The 20,125-nt window shown below is 51.5% G+C and overlaps 1 protein-coding gene across 1 annotated transcript; it reads left to right on the forward strand.

The window, feature by feature from the left end:
• Nucleotides 1–922: 922 nt before the first annotated feature.
• Nucleotides 923–17,255, forward strand: LOC147342766 (annexin A8). The gene is made up of 12 exons (XM_086381655.1): nt 923–1,039; nt 6,085–6,175; nt 7,270–7,364; nt 8,671–8,784; nt 10,215–10,305; nt 11,081–11,160; nt 11,611–11,670; nt 12,092–12,185; nt 12,431–12,526; nt 14,186–14,244; nt 15,280–15,402; nt 16,331–17,255. The coding sequence occupies exons 1-12, from the start codon at nt 1,019–1,021 to the stop codon at nt 16,388–16,390; spliced, it is 984 nt and encodes a 327-aa protein (XP_086237781.1). The 5' UTR covers nt 923–1,018; the 3' UTR covers nt 16,391–17,255.
• The last annotated feature ends 2,870 nt before the right edge of the window (nt 17,256–20,125 follow it).

Consider the following 20,125-nt stretch of genomic DNA (forward strand, 5'->3'; position numbering starts at 1 on the left):
TGGCTCAAATAAAATTTTCCATTTCTTTCTTAGATCGGATGATTCATTTTCCATCAACACTATGGAAGATTTCTCTGTACGCGAGTCACACCACAGTGGGATTCCTTTTCTCTGGGGCTCTAGGAGCAGTGGGGGTTCTGGAAGCCCTGGGGAACCTCCTTAGGATGGAGGGGCTACTGAGTAGTCACTGAGGCAAAATCTTTACCATGAAGGAGGGGTTAAGAGGTGGAAAGTTGAAGCATTCTAGGCAGGGGCCCCAGGGACAGTAAATTCCAGAAAGGAAAATATTAATCTCTTTCCAGGAGGTTCCTCCCTCCCTTGGCAGCCAGTTCATACTCCAGGGCGAAGGGCAGAGCAGGCAAGTCAAAGGGGCCTGGTGGATCCTGTGGCTTCTCCCGCCAAGCAGTGTGATTCACGCAAATTATCTTAACTTGGGAGTTTCCATTTCTTACTATACTACATGGAACACTCACGCGCTTCTTAGGGTTGTGGCAAAGCTTAAAAGGGACAGAGTACACAGAGTGATTAAAGAGGCATCTAGGCATAGAGACACCCCAATATGTGGAGGATGCTACTACTTTATGTCTTTTGCAGAGCTCCCCATTGCACTGTTTATTGCTCTTTTATATAAATCAGGTCTAGCAAAGAGTGAATAAACAGCCCCATTTACTAAGTGTGGCTTTCAAAGGTTGGAACTCAGAATTTCCAGGCTGTGTAACAGCCACAGCTCAAACATTTGGCAGCAAGTAATGGATTTCCAAGGGCAGGTCTGGGCTGGTGCTAGGTGTGGCCTGAAAGCCACAAGAGGAGCCCAGAGCTAGGCCTGGCCCGGGGGTGGGGTCAGAGTAGGGGTGGTACTGGGTGGGGCCTGGGGCCTGCCTGCGGGTGCTACCACACCCTACCCCAAGCTGCCTGCTCTTTTGAGTGCAGCGGAGTGAGTGTGCAGTCTCTGAGTGGAGGGAGGGCCGACCAGCGTATCTCCGTCTCCCTGGGGAAAGGTACCGGTGAGGTGGACGACATGGCCTGGTGGAAAGCTTGGGTAAGTGCAGAGCAAGCAAAGAGGGAGGGTTCCCACACACTGTTGGTCTAGAGAGAAGTCAGCTCAGGCAACCCCTGCTGCCTGTGGGGCCAGGCACTGGACTGGGCTGCCCACTGGGGAGGAAGACAAGGAGACACTGTCCAGCCCCATGGATGCTCATGGCTGGAAACAATGGAAACAGTGGAGACGGACAGATAAAGGAACCTCAAAATGCAGCTGGGGAAGCTGCGGGGCTGAGAGAACCCAAATGGAGGGGTCAGGCTGCTGGAAGCAAGGGGGAATCGTGGTTAAGTGATAGGTGTGTTTGTGTGTCTGTGTGTGTGGTGTGTGTACAGGTTTACAGAGAACAAGGAAAACGTTTCCTTTGAGAGGGAACTGAATGTACAAAGGCTCAGAAGAGTGGGAAGCTTGGTTTTAAAGAGAAATAGGCCTGACGGTCCTGGATGGGAGGGTGGCGGATCAGGCGAGATCTACCTAGAGAAGCAGGACAGGGCTGGGTCCTACAGAGCCACCCATGGCAGGCAAAGGAGCTTGGGCTCTACCTTAAGAGCAGTGGGGAGCCACTGAAGGAACTTGAGCTAGAGAGCATCCTGATTGAACAAGCTGATGTTGGAGGCCTCATCAATGTCCACCCCTCACGGGATGGGAGGACAGCCCAGCCCACAGAGGTTTTGTACAGTTGAAATCTGTGAGTGAAATTTACAGTGACAGATGGCTGAGTTAGGAGGGATGACACATTTTGCCCCTAAGTCTCCTATGTCCAGATGAATGCACGGATTCTCAGGAATGTTTCACCTGGGTTTGAGTCCAAGGTGAGAACACGAAAGGGGAGGAAGATGGGGAGTGGGTGACATCCACCACTCAATGAGGGGGTGGGGGGATGTGCTCCGCACACCTTCAATTCATCCCCAGGCAGCCCTGGGCTAGAAAGGCTGCTCTTTCCACTTGACAGAGGAGGAAACTGAGGCTCAGCGACATCTAGTGACTTGCTCAATCCCACAGCTAGCAGACAGGGGTCTAGTGTGAACTGGGGTCTCTCTCTGTCCCCGCCCCCAGGCTCTCTGTGAGTCTCAGTGGACAACCTGGGCTTACCCCAGTTCAGGAAATCTCTTTGTCAGAAATATCACTTCCCAGGAGCTCTCAGATTCAGACATGCTAGGCTGGGACAGGAGGGACAGAGAGGAGGCCTGGGGCAAGGTAGGGTGACTGTCTGGCCCTGGCGAGGCAGCCAGGACAGCTCGAGGGCCAGGCTGGGCTCCAGCTTCATCCCAGCTGATGGGAAACCAGCCTTTGAGGAGGCAGATGTGTCAGGGAGAACCTAGTGCCGGGCACTTTCCAAAGTCAGCTGTTGCCCAGGGCGACCCGATTCTGGGCCTTGCTCCCAAAATCAGGGGCAGGGTAAAGGCCCATCCCTGTGGCCCACCCAGCCAGGCAGGCAAAAGCCTCCTTGTAGGGACCTGGCCAACCTGGCGGGATGACAATGACACTTCCTGAGCATGTACTGGGCCCTGGACATTCTTGTGTCAATCTCTCACTTGGGCCTCAAGACATCTCTGCCATAGAAATGCCCGTATCCTTATTGACAGATGAGGAAACGGACACACAAGGAGGATAAGACGGCGTCCAAGGTTGCCACACTAGGAAATGCTGGAGTCTGGGTTAGACTCTGAGCAGTCTGACGCTGAGCTCAAACTCTGTGGGGCTTGGCAACCCACAAGCCAAGGGCATCAAGATCACAGGTGGATCCCAGGTGAGACTGGCTGAGCTTCCAGTGAGGGACAGATGACCTCTGAGCCTCTAACAAGACCAGGACTGGACCCGAGGGATGTGAAAGATCAGCTCGAGGGAACCTGTCTGTGCCTCTCATGAGAGATGAAGTTTTATCTCTCAAGTTCTCCCCAGCAGCCTTGTGACAGGAGAAGACAAGGGTGTGGCAATTCACCTGAGACCTTCACAGATACATAATAGACAGAGAGTCACAAGCCAGACTGAGTCATCTTTTCAGTGAAAATGTTCCTGTATGGACTGGCCCGCTTTACACAAGACCCAGGAAGGACCTAGACAGACCTTTCCTCCAACGTGGTGGGGGGGTGGGGGGTGGGGGGTTGGTCTTAAATAGAATATCTGGAGCTCCAACACCCCCTGCTCACATCCAGGGGTCTGATTCCTAGGAAATTGTCTTTTCACCTGTAAAACCTTAGTGTGGAAAGTGAGGCTGAGGTTTCTCACTGCAGTGAAATCACAAGCCTCGGAAAGCCATTTACCAACACTGCCTCTGGAGCACAGCCTCAGACCCGCTGAATCTGTCACTCCATGGTGACTAGAATATGCAGCCTGGTGTGTAACTGCTGCACAGCCCCTGAGTGCCAGCCTGGGGCAAGAGGCAGGAGGAAAACTCCTCCTGGGTGGCCCCAGAGCTTAGCACTGAGATCTGAGATGACCCAACACTCACTAACAACCTGCATTCCTGTGGGCAAGGTTTCCTTCAGGGAAGAGTTCTGTTAAACCTCAGTGTCTGGAAAAGGTTGAGTCATTGATAGCAGGGGGGCGGCAGACAGCTGAGCTTCTGAGTCAGGCTGTGCGTTAAGTCCAGCATCACCATTTACTAGCTGTATAGCCTTGCCAAGTTCTCCAAACCCAGTCTGTGAAATGGGGCATTCATAACTACCTAATGCAACTGGCAAAGATGTCAAGAAGAACATTGCATCTGAAGTACCTAAAGCCTCTAAAACACAAAGCCTGGCACATAGGACCTGCTCAAATCTTTAACAGTAGTAACAGATGCTTGTGACTCCACAAACAAGGGTTGTGATCTATGCGTGCACCCAGCTGGGCAACATCTGGGACCACACAGGCTCTCTGGATCAAATTGCCACAAGGAATTACTTCTAATAATTTCTTCTATGAAACTTGGTGCTAAAGAAGTAAAGTAGGAAAATCTGTCACCAGACATTTGAAATTCAAGCAAAGGATACAGAAAGGCTTCTTATCTTTTACGCAAAAAAAATATCTTTACAGATATACCATGGATGGGAAGCTGCTCTGCATTTTCAGGATCTAGCTAGAGCCAGGAAGGAAGGAAGGAAAAACAGGAGGGGAAAAGGGAGGACAAAGGAAGGGAGGAAGGATGAATGGATGTGGTGACTGGATGGGTGGATGGATGAATGGAATGATGTGGGAGTGGGACATCTGGGTAGTGAATGAATGAGTGGACTGGTGGCTGGATAAGTGAAAGAGTAGATGAGTGGATGAGGGGTGGATAGGAGGAGTAGCTGAACAGGCGCGTGGGAGACCAAATGCAGTGGGACTAAATTCCCTTCCATTTGAAGGGTCTCTGAGTCTCCTTCAAACTCAGTCCCCATCTCCAGTCTCCCTCCACTCCTTTATTGCCCATCTCCCAAAACACACACTTTAGAGGGATCATTCATTTGCACCTGAGAAATTCTGCAGAGCACCAGTCTCAGGAGCCCTCAGGCAAGACTTGGATTAGAGACTTGGAAATCAAGGGCCCAGGGACTTTGGTTATCTGGTTTATTTCACAACTTTCAGAACATTACGCTGTTTTTTCTAAAGCTAACTCTCTGCCCCTCAAGAGCCTGAGGACTTGGAAAGACCCTGAGCTGTCAGGACACTCAACTGGGTGCCCTGGCCCTCTACTTTCTTATAAGCGCCCACTTCTCAAGAAGAGGGCAGATTGAGCTCAATCTGGCTTTCCTGCCTCATCCGCACACTTTGCAGGCAGCATGTTCAGCTCCATGAAGACTTTCCTTACTCGATCATTGTCCTTGCAGCTTTGAGCAGGGTTGTCCCTTCCTGTTGCCTGCCAGTGGTGCTAGAGGGACCTGGGGGTGGCTGGGCCTGCTGCCTGCCTCAGATGGCACTGCCTAAGGGAGACACAGCCTGATTCAGAGCCCACACCCCAGCACAGGGGCAGGGATGGGAGCGGTTTTGTGGCTCCGACTGGCGCCAGCCTGTTAAAACAAGGAGCCTTTCTGCAAACAAGGGGCCTTTCTGCAGAGGAGACGAGGCAGTCCCACAGAGCCCCCAGGGAAACCAGCAGTCCCTCACAGTCAGGCCACGGTCTCTGGGGAACCCTTCCCTACGCAGCTAATGCCTTGGAGTGACCAACCCCTGGGTCATTCGGCCTCGCGGATCTCCTAAGAGATTCCATGGTTGACCCCTGTCACCCCAGTGAAGCCGTCGCTGGACTCTAAAGGATGCTCCCTCTTCAGCATCACCCATCTCAAGCCCCTGATGATTCTTTTTCAGGCCAAGCCCCCTACTCTAACTCTATCCTCCCAAATTTTTTGTTGTTGTTGTTTTTTTTAATTTTCCTTAAAGTCCATTGATCATCACAAAAACCCAGAAAGTGCAAGTAAGGAGGAAACAAATGTCTACCTGAGGATCTAAGGACCCAGAGCTAGAGAGGAGACATGGCAAAGGACGGGTGTGCAGAAGGGTTGGAGGCATGGTCCCCACGGGGCAGCTGGCCATGGGAGAGCTGAAGGCTGGAGTCCAGTCTCTAGACCCGCTTTTTGCTGTCCCACAATCGACACGGTGGCTCTGGAAGTGGCCACAGTGCCAGCTATCTGTGAGGTCCTCCCCTACACTGTCTGAGCCTACAAGTCCCAACTCCCCAGGGCTGGCACTAGGGCTGAGAGCTGGGATTCCATCTCTTAGGGTGGCACTGATCCACTCCTCCTCAGAAGGCCCCTCCTTCCAGCCTGAAGCCCCTCCTTCCAGGCCTCCCCTTGACCAAGGCGCTAACAGGCATGTGGGGCCTCTGCAGCCCTGACATGAGGGGGCCGTATGGCAACTTGATGCCGAGTGGACGAAGGTGCCCCTTCCTCAGCACAGTCTGCCAGAAACTAGCATATCCAGAAGCTACAGCCTCCACCTGCCCTAGGAGAACAGGCATGTCCAGGATGGATGGAGGCTCAGCGGCTGGTCGGCAGGGGCCGAGCTGGTGCCCACCCCGCTGAGGCAGCTGCAAGGCACACTGCTTTCCCCCCTCCTGCGCTGAGCAGGCCTGGATTCTCTTGCAGGTTGAACAAGAGGGTGTCTCAGTGAAGGGCAGCCCCCACTTCAACCCAGACCCTGACGCAGAGACTCTCTACAAAGCCATGAAGGGGATTGGTGAGTGGCCTTGATACGGGAACTCAGTGACTCTCTGGGGCTCTGCCATTCTGCTCAAGACCCCTCTGCTCACACCCTTGGGAGTCAGGGTCTCCCCATCGTCTATTGGCAGCCAGAGAATCACACAGGGCCCACCTTCCCCAGCACAGGTCTACAGGGGCCTGAAGACTGCAGGTGGGAGGGCGGCTGTGAGCAACAGGGGTGGGAAGCAGGAGACCACTTGCCAAGTGTTCCTGCATGCCCTTGTGCAGGGACCTCCCCTCACTCAGCCTGAGCTTTCGCACTCGTAAAATAGCCCCAAGAACTCCGGGCCCTGTGTGTCACTGTGAATTTCAGATGGGACAATACTGGGAATGGTGGGGGCTGACCTAGTCCCAGGGGGCTCCAGCCAGGCAGACTCTGCAGCATCTCCCCCCACCCCGGCTTAGGCTGGCCACAGGGCCGGCTCCGTCCTGTCTCCAGCGTCTGCTTTCCTGATGGCTGGCTGGAGCCCGCTGGGATTAGGATAACCCAGCCCAGACAGCCCTCATGTTGTCACCCTAGGCGGGATTTACCCTGTCACTGGCTCCAACTGGTGAACTGGGGCATTAACAAAAACTGCCATTCCCAGACAAACTGAGAAGGGATTTTCTGTCCCCTGTTTCCTATGAAATCTTTATTATTATCTGCATTTCCCAAAGAAAAAATGCAGTGGCTTGGAGAGCCACTGGCTTCCTGTCCACCCAGTCAGTGCGCCGGGAATCAGATCTGGTTTTCTGGATCCTCTGTCCCCACCATCCCCCACAGTCACCAGCACGAGGGAGGTCAGGGCTGGACGTGAGCCCTGGGCGACGTCCAGAGCAGATCAGATGACCAGAGGGGCCTCAGAGCCCAGCACTGTGAAGCTGAGCCTGGGCTGCACCCACATTGTGTGGGCCAGGGGTGGACAGGTAGATTTTCTGTCTGTCTTGTCTCCACCATGAAAATCACCAGGTTCGGGAGCTTTCCAGGCTATGCGTCCCCACTGCTTGGCCACCACGCAGCTGCCCTCCCTCCTCCCCAGCCCCCATCAGCCCCTGGGGGAAATGGGGGGTGCTCATGCCATGCCCCTGCAGGGACCAACGAGCAGGCCATCATCGACGTGCTCACGAAGAGAAGCAACGCACAGCGGCAGCAGATCGCCAAGTCCTTCAAGGCTCAGTTTGGCAAGGTAAGGGCGGGCACGTGTGCACAGGTGGGCTGTGGAGACTGCTGCCGCCGGAGATAACCGGGGAGGCAGCAGCGTGCTGGACGAGCTCCAGCTGACCAGGAGCCCCGCCCACTGGCGACACCGGCATTTGGGACATATGCTGAAAATATGGTGCATTTTATCTCTGAAAATCAGATTTAACTCATCATCCTGTGTTTTACCTAGAAAACTTACTTACAGATGGCTCCCCACCACACGTTTCCCAACCTCTCTCTCACTTGCTCCCTTACATTTGCTCCAGGGCCCCACCCCTGAGCTATTTCCCTGCCTCTACACTTTGCTTGCCCAATTTCCTGAGCCTGGAAGGCCCTTTTCTTTCCTACATGCCAGGGATGCAGGGCAGACTCGGCCCTGTGCCGTGCGACGGGGTGGTCTCCTCACATTGGAGCTGCCATTTGCGTGCACTTTCCCTCTTGCCGTGGGGGGAATCCAAGGGCAGGGAGCACAGTCTGGCTTTGTCCCTCATCCCGCTGCCCCCAGGACAGAGCCAGACATTGGTGTGCCAGCTAGAGAGAGTAATAAATGCATGCAGAGTCGTGGTAGCTGGAAGCCTCCATCGGCACACATCAATAATGTGGACATTTAACACAGAAAGACGAGTGGCAAAACCCAAGCACTGCATATGAGAAACCAATATGCTCTTTTAAAAAATAATTTCTCTCTCTTAACCTTCACAGCTATGTATTATTCTCTGCATTTGATGTTAGAGGAAACTGATGTTCTGAGAGGTAGGGGATGTTGTCCAAGTCTCCAGAGCCTGTAAGAAACAAGGTTGGGTTTGAAATCTAGATCTGAAAAGGCCATTGGTCCTTTAGCTGTGAGGAGATGAGCTGTGTGTGGCCTTGTGACTTCTTGCAAACACAAGTGCCCTTAGAGGGAGACATGCATAAAGTAGATTCCTTAATTCATTTCATTCATTTGTTGAGTGTCTATGGGCTAAATGACAGGGACTCGATGGCGAGTAATGACAAACTTGTATTTAGGGATGATGGTGTGTCCAACACTGCACTGAAAAAGGGCTTGGCATCTCTCTGCCAGTCCCCTAAGCAATGGCATGAAGCAGGGATGCCATGGTATCTATTCCACAGGGAAGGATAACGATACTCAGAGAGGCTGAGTTGCTGGCCCAAGAAACCCCAGCCAGCACCAGCACATGGCAGAGCCTACTTGGGAATCTCGCCAGAGCCCCTGGGCCCCACCACCATCCTCGCCAGCACTCCAGTGGGTGCAGCACCCAGAATATCATCATTCCCTCTTCCTGCCTTAGGATCTCATCGAGACCTTGAAGTCGGAGCTGAGTGGCAAGTTTGAGAGGCTCATCATAGCCCTCATGTACCCACCATACAGATACGAAGCCAAGGAGCTATATGATGCCATGAAGGTAACCAAGCAAGTTGGTTGGGGAAGGGGAAGAATCACTTACAAGGACTGAATGAGGGGATGGTGTCCAGGACTCCTTTCCCCAGAGAGCTTGGCACAGGGAGCTCCAAACTCTCCTCGAGCCACTGTTTGGAATGAGCTCAGCAAGCTAGGAGCTTGAGACCATAGGATGCATTTCAGGACTTAGTAGAACATAGGTTCTTCTGTCTCAGAGCAGAAAGAATTTGGTGAGAGACAAAGTGACAGATAAGTGATTTATTAGAATAGAAAGCTTGTGAGGCTAAGTGGGCTACAGTTTTATAATCAAAGGAAAAGTGGGGAGGGGGAGAAGACCACCTTCTTCCTCATTCTTGACAGGACGCCAAACTTCAATCATCATTTCCTCCTCCACGATGGGTAGGGGATTTTCTTGTTCCTAAATAGTCAAACCGGGACTGTCATGAAACAGTGGAAATGAGCAAAAAGGCTGTAATGTATACTAAAATATAGTAAATCATCTCAGTTTTCAATATAAGATCTCCTTTTCCTTAATTTTTGTTTTTAGTGCAGGCAGAAGAGCCTGTCCTGGCAATCATTAGCTTACTGAGCTCCCTGGGCAGGATGTGGGTCTCATCCCACCATTGTTTCATTGTCTGGGGGAATGTCTCATGTTTCTGTTGCAGAGTTTTGTTGCTAAGCAAGGCTGCTTGGTTTTGTGGTTAAGTAAACCTGTTTTCCTAAGTGACCATTAACTTACAGGGCTCTCCCACATTTTTTCTCTGTTGACCATCCCCTAGTGGGATTAACTGTTTAATCACCTACTTTGTCCCTTTACTCCATTCCTGTCACTCAGACTGCCACCAAACAGACTGACCTCCTGCGTCATCTGGTCTTGATAAAGCCAGAATCAGTCCTTCTAGGGACACCACTAGACCAGGTGTGCAGGAATTAGGAACCAGCCTCTGCTGTCTCATGCCTGGTTCTCCAATTTCCCTTTACTTCCCATTGATCCTTTTGCATTTGAAGATGATTCAGGAGTCAGGACCAAGGAACAAAAATTATCTCCATGGAAAGGTCACTTACTGTGTACATGGACCTGCTGGGCATTTTACATCTATTCCCTCCACCGCCGGCGGGGGTGATTTATTATCCCTGTGTCCTGATGAGGATCCTTAGGCTTAGGGAGGTCGAGCAACCTATTTGGGACCACCCAGCTATGGAGGGGCAAGCTGAAACCCAGTTTTCCCATCACATCACTTGCCCATAACAGCCACCACTGGAGACAAATGCAGGTGGATTCCTCTAGTAACATCCTCCAGCAGAGGCCTCCCAGCAGAGTGATGATGAGATCTTCCTAGGGCTCTTGCTCGTGCCTCTTGACAAAAAAAGGGTGTGGACATAGCAGGACCATGCAAACGGTCCTCTCCAGTAAGCAGAGATTTTTATCCACAGGGCATAGGAACCAAAGAGGGTGTCATCATCGAAATTCTGGCTTCTCGGACCAAGAACCAGCTGCAGGAGATAATGAAGGCATACGAGGAAGGTAAGGGGCCTGTCAAGAAGAGAAGATGTGGGCCCTGAGTTAAAGGCTAGCTTGGGAATAGCCATGAGCTTTGGCAGCGTAGCAAGGAATAAAGAGACAAGAAGTGTACTGTGCCGCATTGGAAAGGACTCTTTCTGGGCTTTTCCACACTTGAGCACCCACTGTGTTCCAAATCCCATGCCTGATAGTGAGGTCAGATATGGCTCAGGCTTAGCTGCTAAGCTCCCTAAACTCACAGGCTGCTTGCTGGAGGGAAGGGCATGCAGACACTAAACTCTGCCCCTTGAGAGTATGGCAGTGCTGCAGGCCACAAAATTTTTCAGCAGTGCATGGTGGGGCTGGTACCTTCCTGGCTGGGCATAGGCTGACCCCAGGGACCATGCAGGGCCCCGTTTCAGTGGTGGGGGATGTGGAGCCCAAGCTAGCTATCGTGGAGTCCATGGTATGCAAGGCAAAGCCCTCTTCCTCAAGGTCTGGCTGGTGAGGAGTCTGTGTGAAGGTTCTGGCTTGATGAGCCACATGATGAAATGGAGCTTGCTCAGGCTCTCTAGACTGGCCCATCTCTGTGTTTTGAGCCTGGCCAGCAACCCATGTCTCTTCCTTGCCCTGAACGACAACCAGTGGGGAGCCTCTGCCTCTCAGACACTTGCACAGTGCAGACACTGTCTGTACCAAAGACTCATCCTTCCTAGAAGGCTTTAGTCAGGAGAAGTGTGGGAAACGGGGCTGAGAGGAGAAGAGCAGGTTTAAGTTTCACGGTCCTGATCCCCTGCAGACTATGGGTCCAACCTGGAAGAAGACATCAAAGCAGACACCAGTGGCTACCTGGAGAGGATTCTGGTGTGCCTCCTGCAGGTATCACAGCCCTGGATCCTGGGAACCCCTTGTCTGGGGGATCCCAGCCACTCCCCACTCCCAGAGAGCCACTCTTGGCCAGAGCTGCTGGGGTTGGGTGAGGTGGGGACAAGGGTGTGTTACAACCACTAGGGCCTGGGCTCACTGGCTTCATCCCAGCATGGTTGGAAGGCCCTCATTGCAGAGCCCCTGCACTTCTCCAGGAAGCAGGAGAAGAGGGCACATCATTGGGCAGGTCCTGACCACCAGGTCCCATGCCAGGCATGGCGCTTACTTTTGCTCAATGAATTCCCCATCCCACTTGGGGCATTTCTTACAACTCTCATTTTACAGATGAGAGAGCCAAGGCCCAGATAGGATAACTATCCACCTGCCTGCCCAGCTGTCCCCTCCGCCCAGGCTGCTCTGCTCAGCCAGCCTACCTTACAGAGTCACCTCTCCTGTTCCTAGGGCAGCAGAGATGACTTGAGTGGTTATGTGGACCCAGGATTGGCCCTGCAAGATGCACAGGTGAGGCTACCCCTCAGCAGCTTCTGCCTTCCTGGCCACCTGGCCCCACCCTCTGCCATCTAGACTCCAGGCGGGGCAGTGGGGGAGGAAGGGCTTTTCTGATGATGCTAGGCTGAGACCCAACTCAGCTTTCGAATCTGGGGGTGCTGGGCGTCCAAGGCCCAGATGTGTGCTTCCAGATCTCTATAGATCTGCCTGCTGGCAGAGCGCTTATAACTGCCTAGAGGCAGGGTGAAGCCCAGGGCGAGGCAGGGCCGTTCCTAGAGCAGCCCGAAGAAGAGAATTTAACCATGGGAATAGCAGGCTCCCCGTCAAAAAGATGATGAAGGAGAGGAGAATGCCGACCTGGCAGGGTGGACCGAGGGTGGTCCTTCACCCCCTTGCTCACCTTCACTGGTTGTCATGGGTGTCCGCGTGCCAGGATCTGTACGCAGCGGGTGAGAAGATCTGTGGGACGGATGAGATGAAGTTCATCACTATCCTGTGTACACGCAGCGCCACACACCTGATGAGAGGTACGGGGGAGGCAGGGAGGCAATGTCAGGACCATGAGGGGTCGGTGCCTCTCCCTTCATACTGAATACTCAGTGTGACCACGTCAAGACATGGAGCTGGGGAGAGGGCTGAGGATCCCGGGACCCTTTTCCCAGCAACCAAGTGGAAATCAGGGGTGGTGAATTGATGTATAGTCTCTGATGTAAGATGTTGGGGGATGTCAGGCTGAGTGCACATGTCGGCTAAGAGAAGGCTCTCTCCACAGTGTTTGAAGAATATGAGAAAATTGCCAACAAGAGCATTGAGGACAGCATCAAGAGTGAGACCCATGGGTCGCTGGAGGAGGCCATGCTTACAGTAGGTAAGAGACGGAGCTCCATGCCCAGGTACACATGTGCCTCCCGGCCCTGGGGCCCTGGGGAGGGGCAGCATCAAAGGGCGGAGGGCCCAGAGCTCAATGGCAAGTGCTGGGTCCCTGTGCTCACCATCAATCAAGGTAAACCTCCATATCAGCCCCCACTCAGCATGTACCATCCACCCAGGACACTGGAGCTACTAGGGAAGACCCAGAGCCCTCAAAGTGCTCTGTCCTGCCCGAGATCACTCCCTGTGCTGCCCATGTAGTTCCCAGCACTGTGTGTGTCGTTGTGTATGAGTGTGTGTGTGGAGGTGTCTGAGTACATGAATGTATGTGTATGCACACACTTGCAGGATTGCGCAAGACCCAGGGGTGATGTTCACCCACAGCAGCCACACAGAGAACATTCTGGCTTTGATTGTGAAGGTCCGAAAATAGCCAACTAGCAGGACCTCAGTCAGGGGTCTGTTCCATGCCTCAGTTGCTGACTGAAGAAATGATGAAGTGTAGTTGGAGTCCAAACTGAGTGATGGGTCGTCTGATGCTGGGGAACACTGAGAACTGTCCCCCAAGCATGAGGTCAGGTTCATGTAGGAGGACCCATTCCAGAGCGCATCCTGGGGTCCAGAGCCAAAGTGACAGGCAGAAGAGTCATTGCAGAATGAAGAACTGAGGCCCAGAGCAGAGGGACTTTCCTCCTCCCTACCATAATAGAGCCAAGGTCACCTCCACATCAGGTTGTCCCCATTGGTTGCCGAGTAGCCTGGGAGCTTCACAGTATGTCCTGGTCCCTAAAAGTTGATTGGGACATCTGACACTCCCCAGGCACCTTTGAGTGCTGTGATAAATGTAATCTATGCCAGACCATCTAAACATGACCCCTACTCCAGTCTCAGCTCCCATGGCAGCCCCTGCCCTTAAGCAACTCCTAAATAAATCTACAGGCAAGGAAAAGCAAGACCGTGCGGTGCCTTTCTGGGCCCTTCCTGCTGATTACTCCTTGAAGACTCACATCACTGTCTTCACATGTGAGGGCAGGGCACGGCAGCGAGATCAAGTCACTAACACAGCGCCGTCAGGCAGGGTTCAAACTCGTGCCTGTCTCCCTCAGAGCCCTCCTCTTTCTGCTGCCTTGGGTCAAAACGCCAACCTCCCCACCCAGACACTCAGTCTCTAAACAGCATCCATGGAAGAGAGTGTGGGGCCAGCTGCTCTGGAGCCAAGCCCCATGTGTCACAGGGGAATTCATTCCGCAGGGGCTCTGACAAGTGACACTCAGAAACCAGTGGTCCCCACAATGGTGGCTCTTCCTTGGAGCTGTGTGGATGGACTCTTAGCGAAGCTGTCTCTGGATTGTCAGAGCCCAGGGACTCCCTTGGCGGGGCTGTGGTCCGATGGGCCAGACCAAGCCTGGGGCCCCAGTGCGTGTCACATCCTGCCCTTCTGTCTGCCTGCTCCGGGCCTTTGCACCTGTGGCCAGTCCCTGGGCTTCCCTCCCTGCCCCACCCCTCCTGACACAAAGCCTTCAGGACTAGGCAGAGCACCAATAAATAGGCCGAGATTTGCACAACCCTTAGGACCCAAAGCAAGACATAAATAAAGAAACATGTACACAACGCTGCCCACAGCCCCTGGTTGCTAACAGAACTTTCCTCTTTGCAGTGAAGTGCACCCGGAACCTCCACGGCTACTTTGCGGAGCGCCTTTACTTCGCCATGAAGGTAACTGTTCTGTTTTCTGCGTGCCTGGCCCTCAGTCCTACATGGCACCAGCCGCAAAGCCAAGGAGCTCAGAGCCACCACCCAGTTCTTCCACACTTAGGTCTCCTCTTATCCCAGCCTCTTGTGCATCAGGCTGGTTTTAGTTCTCAGTGGGCAAATCGAGGCTAGGGAAGGGAAGCCGCATCTCCTGAAGGCTGGATCTGGGCAGGTGCACGCCCAGGTGTTCATGGCCCTGAGCTTTCACCGCAGTCCTCTGACACTTCATGGTGCAGTCCGCCCTCCCATCTGCCTTCCCAGAGATGGCGAAACCGTGCTCAAGGTCGCGTAGCTGATACATGGCAAAGCCTTGATTTGAACCCAAGTCAGTGCAATTGTCCTTTTAATTTATTTATTATTGTCCAAGTGGCTTCCTTGAGAAAGCACAGGATTGCCAGGAGGTCAAGGCACCCTTTGAATGGACACATTCAACTCTCCTGTGTGTGCCAGAGTGCCGATCTGGGTTTGCCTATTGTCCAAAAGGCTGCACTGGTCACTCAGACAGCTGTTCAAATGCTCAGATTAGGTGCAGGTTGTGGTATCTGGACCCACATTGGAAGATAGATAGTCAAAATAATTCCTGAAGGTTAAGGTGAGCGCCCACCTCTTCTGATTGGTGGATGTTAACATTACCTGAAGCAAGAACCCCAGACTCTCTGGCTACATCTGGCCAGGAAAATGAAAAAGGCTGTGGGATCCCTGTGGCCCTGTGGCTCCTTCTGACATAAGAGTATTCAAGGGTGAAAGTGAGAGGGAGGGTTGTGCCTGTGAATTGTCCAGTTAAGCAGAGTTCACGATGTTGCTGCCCTAGGAAGAGGTCTTGTTCCTGGAGCAAAGAGAATTTTGTGTCCAGAATCAAATCAAACACACACTGCTTCACTGTCCTTCCTGTTTCCCCATCCCCTACAAAAGCCCCTGGGACCCAACATAGACTTGTCATTGTCACAAAGGTGGACCAGGAAGGCAGGAAGTGATGGTTAATTGCTGTGTTTTATCCAGGGAGCAGGGACTCTGGATGGGACCCTGATAAGAAACATCGTTTCCAGGAGTGAGATTGACTTAAATCTTATCAAGAATCAGTTCAAGAAGATGTACGGCAAAACCCTCAGCAGCATGATCATGGTGAGTCATGAGCTCCCAATTCTAACACCAGTTTGAAACAGAGACCTTGCTGGGAAACCCGAATACTGTGACCAATGCCATCAGTCACATGTGTCCATCCCTTCCCAGGGAGTATCACACTTGCATTCATTGCTGTGTGGTACACACAGGGATCACAAGGAGGCCGGTGTGACTAGTGGAGGTCCCTGTTCACCCAGAAAGTTAGCTTTGCCTTTGTGTTACGGTTACCCCTTTGAAAATGACACACCAAATCCTTGCAGAATGAACCATATCTGAAGAGTCAATGAGAGTAGTTTAGTAGGAATTGAGGAGTAGCATTCGAATACAGATTTAAGTAATCCTGGCAGCAACATTTAAAGGAGATAAATCATATGAGCTTCAGTGGGTTGCCTAACATGATTCCCATCAGTGAACATTCTAGAGTTGAGAAAATGCAGAGCAATTATCACACTGCTATAACTTTAAGAGAAATAGCTCTTCTAGCTGTTAATGTCAATTGAGGCCTTGACAGTTTCATTAACAAAAGTCAAGTCATGAGAAATATATTCCTAAGTCTTCACTGGCTACTAAGTCAAGTCTAGTTATTCTACAAATGCCTATTGTTCACTATACTTTTCAAGAAACACACGGCTTATGAGACATTAAAAAGACATTCTCCCTTTCAGAAGTTTCAGAATGCAGCAATAGGTGGTCAGGGTGAGGGGTGGGGGTGCGTGGTGGCAGTAGGAACAGCCTGAAATGGAAAACAAGGAAAGATAGGTGACAGTGAGGGGGCAGTGACATAGGAACCAGTACAAGCATGTGCCAGGACTCCCCCCAGGAAGCACAGCTCCTAGTAATAAGAGCTCCTGATGGAGGCGACTCCAAGCCAGGTCAATGTCCTTCTAACCAAACTCCCTTCTAAATCTCATGTCCCTCCTGTCCTCAGGAAGACACAAGCGGTGACTACAAGAATGCCCTGCTGAACCTGGTGGGCAGCGACCTCTGAAGCTTCAGAAGGACAAGAGCAAAGGCTAAGAAGGCGGAGTCACTGGGTCCTGCTTGCTCAGCCTTGGCCATGCAGGGGGTGGGGGTGGGGTGGGGGAAGCCACAGCACACCTTTCAGTCTTCTATCTCCCAGCTTCTAGCACTTTCCACCCAGTTTCTCTGATCCAGAAAGAAGGATCAGTCTGGGACTCGTACCTCTACTGTCCTTCCAAGTCAATTCCAAGTGTGAGCACATTGCCAGCCTTAGGATATACTGTGCCTGGTCTAACAAATACCTTGATGTGAAGGAGTCTGCAAGAGCTCATAATCGTTTCTTTCTCCCTACACAAGCGCTTCCCAAGCCTGCCTGGTCAGAGCCCCCGAGGCACAACTTACATAAAGACTCAGCCCCACCCCCATCTACTAATCTAGATCTGAAGAGAAAGGACCAGAGCATACGGAATTTTAATAAGTGTCTCAGCTGACGTGCTTCTCTTTCAGACAACCAGAGAAGGCTGTGAGAACCTATTTGTTTCAGAGCACGTACTCACGGGCAACTGAGAAAGGAACGCGTACATCCAGGCCAGCTGGGCTGTCTGACGTTCATTCACCAGCTTCATCTAAAAATACTAGGCTAGAAGAGGTAGAAGAGAAATTTTCTCATCATCCTCCCAGCAGAGAAAGCTGAAAACTAATGTCCTGACAAGGACACTGTGTTCTAAGAGGCTTGGGCTTCTCTAACTCTTGACAAAATCAGGTCCTCTTTCCTTTCATGACAGAGCATGGAGAATCTCTAATGCTAACCAGTGGCAATGACAACTGATCACAGGAGAAACTGAGATGCCTGTGTTGAGCTTTTCAGACTAATAAAGATTTTTACAATGGAATATACGTGTCTTTAGATTTTGGGCAGTAACCAAAGAAGGACCACTTGAATTAGCCAAATTCTACCCCATTGAGTCTACTCTCCTGATTATGCCATCTAGGGCCACAAAGCTTATCTTTTTCCACTAACACCATTTCTGATCTCTGAATACAGCCCACATATTCTGCCAAGATTTCTTCTGTCAAAGCCAAATGTCCCTGATCCCTTCACCTATGCCTCCTAAAGCCCAGTTTGCAGCCAAGTCCTCTGAACATGCTCTGGCTTGCAAACTCCCTTTTAGAATACAATCCCAAGGAACTGGGTTTGTTTATTGGTTGGTTGGTTGGTTGGTTGGTTGGTTTTTTTCAGGGATAGACAATAAGATCGTATGTGTCCATGTAGGGTCCAGGGTTCATGCCGCCCTGGGGGGGTTTCAATCCATTTACAAGCGTCTTGTCAGAATGCCTGCAAGGGATCCACGGGGCAGGACTGGGCTTTCCTCATGCAGGTCATCATATCACAATAATGCTTTGTTAAAGGGCAGATCATTATGCAGCTTCGGGAAGGAAATACCTGGGAGTGAGGAGTGAGGCAAATCAGTGGGGATTTTAAGTTCATATAGAGGAGAGGTAGATTCTGGCTGTGCATTGCACTGGCTCTGACTCTGACCAACACTTCACATGTGCAAGTGTGTGTGAGAGAGAAAGCCTTAGATTCCTTAGCTTTTCCTGCACGGGTGGAGACTCGGTTGTAATCATTGCTTTCAAGTCACCCCAAAGCGAGTGGTAGAAAACCATCATTTATGATGCTCCTGGGTTCTATCGGCCAGGAATTCAACTGGAGCACAGTACAGGTAACTTGTCTCTGCTTCAGCAAGACTGAGGACAGTGTTGGGACGACCCAAAAGTCAGGAGAACACTAGGGCATGTACTGGAATCATCTGGAGACTTCTTTACTCACAAGTTGGGTACTGCTGAGATGGCTGGAAGGCTGGGCTCCTACCTGCAGCTTCACCAGGATGGGGCTCCAGGTGGGAGCACTTCCATGGTGGCTCAGGGCTGTATCACCTTCTGTGACATACCTCACATAGATCCCTTCCATGGTGTCCTGTTGGTCAAAGTCATCATGAGCCAGCCCATCTTCAAAGTAAGGAAACACAGTCCCCATCTGTCAATGGGCGAATATCAAAGAATTTGGTGGCCAATTTCTTAAACCCTGAACAGGTGGCTTAAATACTGAACAACTCCTGCAGCCCTTTGTGCATGGCTGCTGTCTACAGGGCTGGATGAGGGGCTAATGGGCCTCCGAAGGGTCAGGTCTCAATCCCTACTGCTGGGTTTCGGGGCTATCTGTCAGGTCCCAGGCAAGGCTCTGGGTGGTGATGATTCTTTTTTTCTATTTTTGGCTCAAGCCCTCCCCTGGACTTTCTTCCAGTGCTGAGTCACTGAGTCACTTTCGGCCAAAGCCCTTTAGAAAGGACACAGGATCCCTCCACCCTGCAATCCATTGGAATTCTAGTTCTCTGGGTAGAAGAGTCCCTTGGGGCCCACCCCAAAACCAGCCTGACATGTCCAAACGGAAGCTTCAAGAAAGTCTGCAGTCAAGAAGATGGTCTAGGAAACACGGTGGTGTCCAACCATGTGCCCAGCAAGGCAATCTGTTTAGCAGAACCATGCAGTTCACCCATCACTCCTGATGGAGCAGAATGGAGGACTCCGAGCCCTCACAGGGAGGAAGCAGCAGGTCTCTCCAGATTAGAGGGATGCTCTCTCCTCCTGGGGTCACAGTTAGACCAGCTTAGAGGGATGCTCTCTCCTCCTGAGGTCATGCAGCCTTTCTGTGATGTGGCTCCTATGTAGCTGAGGGCATTCTCCGGAGAAGGGACCAGCTGACTCTCGTGGCTCCTGGGGCAGAGGGCAACAGCTGGCAAAGGGACCTGGCCAGGACACTGGTGGTTTCCTCTGTATCTCCCAATCATTTCTGCTGGACAAGAGACAATAGCAAATACTTCTGATAAAATACGTCTGAATACTAAAATACTTCTTTTTGAATACTTCTGATAAAACAGACACATTCCTAAGGTACTTTTGCAATAGCTCTTTGGTATAGTTTTGTTTTTTGTTTTTTTTAACCCATCTATGTTCTTCAAGATAATTGAGAGTCCGATCAGTTTGATTTCAGTAAAGCAGGAAATGGCAGGGTGTGTGTGCCCTGCTCGTGGCTCTGTAATGAAAAGTGTTGTTTTGTTTTCTAACTCTCTACAATACATTATGAGGGGTTCCTAGGAGGCTCGATGGTAAAGAATCCACCTGCCAATGCAGCAAGTGCAGGAGACACAGGTTCGATTCCTGGGTCAGGAAGATCCCCTGGAGGAGGGCATGGCACCCCACTCCAGTACTCTTGCCTGGAAAATCCCATGGACAGAGAAGCCTGGCGGGATACGTTCCATTGGGTCGCAAGGAGTCAGACACGACTTAGAGACTGAGCAGCACGATACTTTATATACACATGAATTTTCTCATTATCCACAGACCCAGGGTTTCTCAGTCTCTGAAGCCGCATTCATTTTCTTCCACTGCAATGGTGGGGAAGAGCAGAAGCTGATCTAGTCAGCTGAGTTCAGTTTGTTCTACACATGATTTGAGACATCATTTTCACTGGGCACAGGATTCTGTGAGATATCCAATGGACGTTCATAAATTCTCCTTCTGTTTATACTATCCAGAGAGGATGATCTTGTTAGCAACTAAGAAATCTATTACATAGATTCACTGCCCTTATAGCATCCGAAGATAATTATCTGATTTTGTGTCTCCTTCCAAAAAGCTGTGAGTTCCTTTAGGGAAGAAACTTGGTTTTGTTCATTTGTGAACATGCAGTGGCTGGCACATA

This window comes from Bos grunniens, chromosome 28, assembly GCF_055505025.1.
Source record: "Bos grunniens cultivar Pamir isolate PY7600 chromosome 28, Bosgru_T2T1.0, whole genome shotgun sequence".
Taxonomy (NCBI): domain Eukaryota; kingdom Metazoa; phylum Chordata; class Mammalia; order Artiodactyla; family Bovidae; genus Bos; species Bos grunniens.

Excerpts from the sequence above, each read along its gene's own strand:
- LOC147342766 (XM_086381655.1), top strand. The coding sequence starts at position 1,019 with ATGGCCTGGTGGAAAGCTTGG. Across the intron at positions 10,306-11,080 it reads AATGAAGGCATACGAGGAAG|ACTATGGGTCCAACCTGGAA; the intron begins GTAAGGGGCCTG and ends GATCCCCTGCAG. Across the intron at positions 12,186-12,430 it reads CGCCACACACCTGATGAGAG|TGTTTGAAGAATATGAGAAA; the intron begins GTACGGGGGAGG and ends CTCTCTCCACAG.